General features: G+C 43.0%; 1 protein-coding gene across 1 annotated transcript in view; it reads right to left on the bottom strand.

Annotated features, from left to right (window-relative positions):
* Nucleotides 1–3334: 3334 nt before the first annotated feature.
* The window catches only part of LOC104391252 (IgGFc-binding protein-like), a 42556-nt gene continuing 37172 nt past the window's right edge, over nt 3335–8718 (bottom strand). The window contains exons 46-52 of the mRNA XM_010000500.1: nt 7955–8131; nt 6546–6676; nt 5600–5799; nt 4945–5083; nt 4309–4440; nt 3828–3942; nt 3335–3482 (exon numbers count right to left, since the gene is read on the bottom strand). Of these exons, the coding sequence (XP_009998802.1) occupies nt 3335–3482; nt 3828–3942; nt 4309–4440; nt 4945–5083; nt 5600–5799; nt 6546–6676; nt 7955–8131 (1042 nt within the window). The remainder of the gene's footprint in view (nt 3483–3827; nt 3943–4308; nt 4441–4944; nt 5084–5599; nt 5800–6545; nt 6677–7954; nt 8132–8718) is intronic.

Here is an 8718-nt window from a genome sequence, read left to right as displayed (position 1 = left end):
CCGCCGGGCCCCGGCTCCTCCCGGCCGCTATAAAGGGCGAGCAGCTGGGCGGGTGGAGCTCGCACGGGTCGCTTGTCGCCTTCCTGTCGCCTTCCTGCTCGCTGCCTTCCTCCAGGGGAGGCTCCGCTCCAGAGGGTGTTCCCAAAACCGCCCTTCGGATGGAAATAGGCGTCCTGCTGCCGGGGAAGAGGAGCCGCCGTCGCCTCCTTATCCCGAGCCTGTGCCACGGGGCTGGGCTGCTGGGCTGAGGGGTGCGGGGCCGGGCTCCTGCCAGCATCCCTCACCGGGAATCCTTTCGAGAGGGAAAGGGGGTGCTGCCGGTGCACCTCATTGCTGGTGAAGAGAAGCAAAGGAGGCGGAGCTCAGAGTAAATCCTAAAGGGGCCATTTTAGGACAAAGAGATTTCTAGGATGACTTTTCATGTCGTGGCCCAGGAATTTTTTTTAGGACATGAGAGGAGCCTAAGGATGTGCCCAGCACGCGTTCTCTGAGCTGAGGCTGAGCACAGAGGAGCAGGTGCCGGCACAGTATGCTGAAAAGGGAGGTTTGCTGTCCTCGGGGGGAGCTGAAATAGGCAATGTTTTTAAAGCCGAGCGTTTCAAAAGTCAGGTGAGCAAGGCAGCTGATCAAAAGATCACAGCAGCGGAAGATTTGTCACCTTTCTGGCTTTTATTGACATGAAATAATTCAGTGGAGCACTGAATTGCAATTCTGTGTTCTGTACCAGCTCCTTCCTCAAGTCTGAAGTATTTGCAAAGCTTTGTAGCAGAAAGCCAAGGCAATTCTTGTGGTATTGGGGAAAAAAGGAAGAAATACATATCTGTATATCTATATATCTCCATAGAAACCCTGAAACCTGCTTTACCTGGGGCCAGCTGGGCCCTGTTTTTTGGGAGAGCTGGGGCTGCGGTCCCACGGGGTAGGGACTGGCCTGTGCTCCCACCCACTGGAAGGGGAGGTGAGTGTGGTTGGCACTGTTCTCCAGGCAGGGAATCGCACTGTTGGCAACTGCAAGGGCACAATGGGAAGCTGCTGCTGAACTGGCAGGAAAGATGCTTTTATAATCGTGATGCAATTCCAGCATAAGGTTGACAGTTGATTTGTGCACAAGTAGGTCCCTTGCGCTGATACATTTTCATTATGTAATGAGGCTTGAAAGCCCCTTTCCATTCACATGCTCTCCAAAATAGCTGTTCTGGGCGTGTATGGACAGCTGGTGTGTTCTTGAATGGACCAGCATAAAATGCCTTTTATCTATCTAACTGTTCATGGAGGTTACAAATACTTTTCTGGCTAACAGCATACATGAGTTTATGGGTAGAAGGGAATGAGGAAAGGGTAAGTAAATAATAGCCAGCACTATTGGCAGAAGCAACAGGAAGCCTTCGCTGTAATCAAAAGTGAGACTTCAAAGAACTGGAGAAGCATCAGCAAAAACTTACTAGTGCATTCTTTAAATCTAAAAGCCTCACTCACAGCACTGGAAATTCGTTCAGGGCTTGTAGATGGCCCAGGTAGTGCCTCAATCCCTTGAGCCTTGTGAGAGGTTGTAGGAGAACAAAAAAAGGGATAGGTCCACCCAGGTAGTGGTTCTGACACTCCTACCAACTTGTGGAGTGGAGGCTGCCTGGAGTCTATCAGTAAATGTTTCAAACACTCACAGAAACTTTTTGGACTCTGTCCTGAAATGGCACTTGTTGGAAAGGAGTGGTCCTTGCTAGCAAAAAAGGGGAGGAACTGATGACAAAGGGAAGATTACTAATGGCCTTTATAACAGCCTTGAAGAGTTACAGGACTGAGTTAAGAAGACTCTAGCTTGCATACCTTAATAACCATTAATCTCCTGAGGAGGAACCTTGAAAGATAACAAAGGAAACATTGTGCCCCAAGGCATGAAGTCAGCAAAACTTGTGGTAACTGGGGAGACTAAGACAGCGGGTGGGAGGTTGTGACCACTGACCCAATTCAGGACACCTGCAAGGACCATGTGTGCTAGTTTATATAGCAAGCAGGGACAACAGTAAATGATGTGGTAATTAAGAACCAATGAACGTGACATCAAATCATTTTATACTATGTGTGAATTTGTGTATAAACCTGGGAAATAAAATCCCTAAGGGCTAACTTTGTGGATTGACCACATAGCACCCATTTCTGCAATGACTGGTCTCCACACCGAACCCCCCCATTGGCTGGCCCAATGCTGGGTCCAGAACTGGTGATCTCTCTGCTTTTTCTTCTCCTATTCCCTCTCTTTCTCTCTCCCTTTTCCTTCCTAAAATCATTGAGTAACACAAAAACTACCACACTTTCTTGGCATATAGGTATCATGCTTTTTGTAATCAAAAGTATCAGCCTTTATGAGTTGTTCCTTCTATAGTTTTACTTAAACTAATGTTCAAGTACAGACCTCGAGTGTCATTTCACCTTAATCCAACCAAGGGGATTTATGAATCAGAGCCCTCTTTATCTGTAGGATGGGGTGTAACAGTGGTCTGCCATGGGGTGGGTGTCTTGCACACTGTGTCATTAGGCTTTGTCATGAAGATCTTCATTTTTCTGCTGTAAGGGGGGTCCTTAGCATAGTCTGGGATGGAGTCGATGCAGATCTCTACTCACAGTGATCTGAGTGTGGCAGCTTCACAGCTTGCAAAGACCCCAAGGAAAGTTTCTGACAGGATTTCATTATTCAAAAAGTTTTTATGAAGTTGTGCTCTTGCTCAGTCCCATGGAGGCTGGTGACAACCCTCCTTCTTGTCCACTCCAAACTGACAGCAAGGAGGCAGATCTCCTTTATCACTCCCAAGGGAGACAGTGATGGGTCAGCCTTTTTACTGCACCTTTCACCAGATGAGCTCAGTGTCATATATATTTCCCTCCCCAGTTGAACATGCCTTGTTGGAAAAAGAGTAAGAACTGTGTCTAGCTCTGTCAGTTAATCTCCTCCCCATGGAAGGATTTGGGTAAGATGATCTCATGAAGACCTGCCTGGGATGCTACAATTAATTCTGACTGCGTCAGTCTATGATTTGTACATCTATCAGAGATGTGTATGTGATAGTGTGCAGCACACTTGTGCTGGAAAATTCTGTCTGGATGCTGTGTTTTTCAAACAACCTTTGAAGAGAACACAGTCTCTTATATGAGTAAGGACATATTTCGTTTTGGGTTCACAACGTTGGATCAGAGACACATTTTACATGAACAATTTCAAAGGTTTTCAGTGTATGCAATGATTTATTTATTATTATTTCTTCTCAAAGTATTAGAAACACTATTAAAATACCAGAGCAGAAAGTAATACAAATACATTGGAAAAACATTCTAACTATAGTTAAGCATTTTGGGATTCATTTTGGTCAAATGCAGCATTTACAATGTAGCCATAATCTTGCTCATGTGTTCTCTCATCCAATACATGCCTGAACCTTTTCAAAGAAGTATCCCTTGATATTGTAACTTCATCCGTCTTTCTCTTCCTTCTGTACAATGGGGAAAAAATCAATAACAACAACCATTTAAAATTCCTATTCTTAGCTGCAATGAGAGGTCAAATAATGATGCAAGCATGAATGAACTCAGATTTTGGAGAAGCCCAAGTGTGGGGATAGTGATGCATATGCCCTGTGTAAAGGAAATGGCATATGTCCATTTCTGTAGAAGAAGCTAAGTTTTCCTTCGTGTTCCTCACATGAGATCCTGAATGCTGTGGTTCCTCTGTGGTCCCACAGGTATGTGACTAATAGGAGTTCAGAGGGTTACAGGTGCTAAAAGGGGTGTGAGTGTCTTCACTCTGCTGAATGTAGCAAAGCTGGGAGAAGCCTTACCTGTACAGGTACACTGTAGAGGAGATGAGAATGACAATAACAACCATGCATGCCACAACTCCAATGACAATGGCAACTGTATGGTCCTCAGAATTCTCAGTGGAAGGTTCTTCAACTGAAGAAGAAATAAGAGCCCTGTCAGTGAAAGCTAATCATACAGTTTACTATGAGGAGAATTTTTTTCTCAGCCCTTGCTCTATCTCCTTGGTTTATACCGTGTTCTCTGATGAATGTGGCTTCATGGAGCAGTGTCAGACTCAGGTCCTATATACCCTACAGGGCCCTGCTATCATGCCTTCTAGAAGGTCTCCACTGGGGAATCTGATTCCCTTCTTTCTGCTTGGATGAGCATGGTTTTCACTCACTGGGTTAGTAATTTACAGCATGGAAATAAAAAGCAAGCTCAGTGTTCTCCATGATGACACACCCATTTTTGAAAATTATGTGTTTAATGCAGTGAAATTCTCAATAGTTTTATTACCTGTCCTTTCAGCCTCACATCTTGGTCCTGTGTATAGTTCTGGACATTCACAGGAGAACTGGAAGGATGTGCTGTTGCTGTTTTCAGAGCACACACCATCATTCATGCAAGGATCTGGCATACATGGTCCACCTAGCATAAAGGAAGAAGAAACAGTTCAGACTCTCAGAGAACTAGTCCTGCTTAGATGACACTGACTCCTAATGCTGGAAATCCTCTCTATTTTAAGGCACATGACTTGTATGTGGCAATAGGAATAAGGGAAAGAAATTCTGTTGCTACAGTGAAACATGATAGCAAGATCCCTGGTATACTTTTCTTCTGTACACATCACAGAATCACAGAATCTTAGGGGTTGGAAGGGACCTCAAAAGATCATCTAGTCCAACCCCTCTGCCAGATTAGGGTCACCTAGACCACATCACACAGGAACGTGTCCAGGCAGGTCTTGAATGTCTCCAACGAAGGAGACTCCACAGCCTCTCTGGGCAGCCTGTTCCAGGGCTCTGTCACTCTCACAGTAAAGAAGTTTTTTCCTGACAATTCTGTTGCAACTATCCCCAACCCAGTGATGTCCTATAAGCAGTAAGTCAAGACTTCTTAGCATTAAAGACAGTGTGATAGTGGTTGACTCACTCCTATAGCAGCCCCGACTGTAGTTTGAAATGCCACAGATTTCATCAGATCCACACGCTATGTTAAAGCAGAAGACAGTGGAGCTTTCTGTGCACTGGCATCTCTGAGAGCAGTCATCAGTGGTGAAGGTTTCTCCAATCTGGAAGATAGCAGATAAATGTTGAAAAATATAAAAATCAGCCAGAATAACCATGAATGAAGCACTAGGGCCCCATGCTACTCCCTCTGATGCCTTCCTGGTGAATAACAACAAGGCAGAGGGTTTTTTTTAGCAGTTTGTACAAAAAAAAAGAAAGCAAGTAACGTACTAATGCAACTCCTTAAAAATCACGGATGGCCCAAAAAAGAAGGCAAGAGAAGAGTTTGGGATATGAGATCCTAGTCCCAGTGGGGTAAAGGTCAGAGTATAATCATATATTTTCTCCAAGTGCCTGCCTTGAGTATTCTGGCAGGCAGAATTTCAGAGGCAGACCAAGTGATCTGCTCTCTCTTCCCTTTCTCCAGATATCAGAACTTGATTTTAATTTAAACTAGCAACTCTTTGTTTCTAATGCAAAATAACTGGCTGAGGAGAATGAGGAAATTGTCAAAATAATTAGCAGAAGAAAATCTTGTTTGGGGCTTGGAAGCTGTCTGACCCACGGAAAGACTGTACCTCATAATATTTGTCAAGGTATGTGCAGCCACATTGTTTGTAAGGCACACAGGCAGAGCCACTGAGAACATAACCAGGGACACATTCACAGCCTTCAACACAAGGTGATTCACACTCAGAGGGGCTGGTCAAGTCACTGCAGGATGCTGGGCACGCAGACATGCATGAGCTGTACTTGCTGTTGGCAGGACATGATAAACCTGTAAAAGTAAGAAGAGTTTGGCTGTTGTTCATTGGTACACAATGCCCTTGGAGATCCAGAGGACATTAGGATTTTGAAGGAGGCAATATGATGCACAGACACCATACATATACAGAGCTGTTTCCCCAGGAATACCAAGTCCTCTAAGCATGGGTGATGCAGAGGAAGTATGGTTTGATTAATCTGCCAACTTAAAAAAAAATATCACAAAACAAAAACGTATCTGGAGAAAAAGGTAATAAGGTTTGAAATTATTATAGGTTTTATTTCAGCATTTTTTAGTCTGAAAGATCTGGATTTTTCTTCTGAATCTTTTTTATCTTGAAATTTTACAGGCAAAAAAAAAGATAATACTTTGTAGATTTTAAAAGAGATTGACATAAAACGTTTATTGTTTGGATTTGTGGCTTATGATGGTCTCCAGAATGGGAACTTTTTTGCTCATTTGGGAGTGGGGACATTTTTTTTTTTCTCACAAAACTTCTGATGACAGGGGAGCTGACAGATCTGCTTTCCTAAGTAGCTTTCTAAGCTGGGCTCTAAATGCAAAAGTCAGCACAGGACACAGAAGAGAGGCCAGAAGAGCAAGTGTGCATGCTAGACTGAGCAGTGATCGAAGTGTGAATCAGCATGCTTTTACTCCCCGAGAAGCTCTGATATATGGTGTGTGTAGGAAAAGCCTCAAAACTCAGATTTTGAGGATCCTTGAGGCAGAAACTACTTCCTGTTTCTTCCTGTGCTTACCACAAACTGTCTGTTGCCTCCAGCCTTCCATAGTGACTCCTTGCTGCTGACAAGCCAGCACGTATTCCTCCAGACTGTGACACAAGGTATCATCCTCATTTCCTGACACACACATATCAAACAGGCAGCTCCTGTGTGCAACATGAGAAAGTGTTATTTTTTTTTTTCAGCAGCTTTTCTGCCTCACTTTGAGTTACTTCTGTTTTCCTGTACCTGGCTGACAGGAGAACAGAAGAATAAAAAAATTCCAGCCACACGACTGGGAAGATCAGGTCATTTGTTATGCAGCTACAGATAACATGTGAGGTATTCATATATGAACAGACAATAAACAGGTACTTAGCTGCTAGTCACAGTAAGTTAATCTTTGCTACCTGCTTCTGTTTGGGGCTAGGATGGGTTCACCTTGCTTGTAGAGCACTTTTTAGTGCTGCTAAGTGATAGATTAACTTCACACTTCTTTCAATCCATGGGTGCCTTTCCCATGTCCATATTACTTGAATATTGACAGAGAATTCTGTTTTACTTGTGTTTGTTTGTCAGTGCTACCTTCTCAGCTTTGCTCATCATCTAAATATCCACAGCCTGATTTTCAGAGGCATTGAGATCTGAAATGAATGAGATCTGCAGGTGTGTAGCACCTCAGAAAAATCAAGCAACCACTAAGAAGGCAGAACAGGCTACCCCACCAAATTCTAGAGTGAGGAGAATAGGGGGCTTGTGTTAAGAATCAGGATATACATTGAAGTGAGTGGTCCAGTTTATTTGGCCTAAGATACCTTCACATTCTTTCCACAGCTAAGAGAGACTTTGAGGTGGGCATTATCTATATTAAAACATTAGGTACAAATATTTGACTAAAGAAAATGGCAACTGCTTGGGAGTTTTGTGGCTGATGACAAATGAAGAATGAATATGGGTACGAATCAACAGGTTTCATACAGCTCAAAATTAGATGTGTAGGAATTGTTTATGTAGGAGGTTAGAACACCTTTGAAAAACAGCAGGGGAAATGTTTTTGAAGATACCAGGAGAGTTAGTTTCAACTAATCTGTGTTTTGCACTCCTCCATGAGAAATTCAAGAAGTGTCAATGATAGCTTCAGCCTTTGTGGCTATAGCATGAAGGCTAGATTTTATGAAGCTAGAATTGATAAATGGAAACTAATAGAGCCAAGTACCAAATTCTCACTGAATGTGGAAGACAGATCTTCACAATTTTTTTAAAAATAAATAAGGGGCTTTATATATATGAATAATTTAATCCCTGGGCCAAATTCTCCAAAGACACTTACTATTCTCAATTCCTATCAATATCCTGGCGACTGAAGATGCAAAGTTCTTGTCAGAAAACAGCACAAACATTATTTTGCAAATGGGGAGAACAACTGTCTGCAAATAGACACTCACGTGAAATAGAAATCTGGTGAGACCACAGAATGACACTTTACAAAAGGACCATTTGAGTCAGTTATGATTTGACATCTAGAAGTCATGTTTTCTTGCTCCAGCTGATTTTTATCGCAGCCTTGGAAGAGCCCTGGATCCAGTTCCTCCTCAGACTCATTTTCTGAATTGTCATCTCGTCTGGAAACAAAGTTATTGTGAAACCATCAGTTCTCTGTATGTCCAGCAGTCATGGTACTACTCTCTAAGTAACAGCACAAGAGTACTTCTACCTTGTGGTGTAAGTCTAAGCTTATTTCTCACTCATGATTTATCCTGAATGCGAAGGAGACAGACACATCAAACCAAAGATGTACTAGAACACTTCCTAACATCTCAGAGATTTATGAGTATTTAAATCAACATGGATGGCTGCAATTACTTCTTTGGAAATTCTGCATGACACAGGCTTTGTTCAATGCCTCCTTCACCCAATCTCTTCAGTAAAACTTGAACATTAGTCAGAAGGATGCAGATGGAATAGGCCACTATTTCTTGGACATATGCTCACTTTCACTGAACAACCATCTGTGTGCCTGAAGTGCCAGAGTTCTCCTGTAGGCAGAGACTCCAGAGCCCCTTTATGCTCAGCACTAGCCCACATAATGCTTCTATAAGTCTGGCAGACAAGATTTTGCAGCTAATACAATTTACTTGCCTACTAAGTTCTGTGTTAGTGGCTAAGCAACCTTCAATGGTCTTTCAAAGCAAATTTAGGAAAGGAATAG

This window comes from Chaetura pelagica, unplaced genomic scaffold (assembly GCF_000747805.2).
Source record: "Chaetura pelagica isolate M959 unplaced genomic scaffold, ChaPel_1.0 scaffold20, whole genome shotgun sequence".
NCBI lineage: Eukaryota > Metazoa > Chordata > Aves > Apodiformes > Apodidae > Chaetura > Chaetura pelagica.
This window is presented reverse-complemented; position numbering and strand designations above follow the sequence as displayed.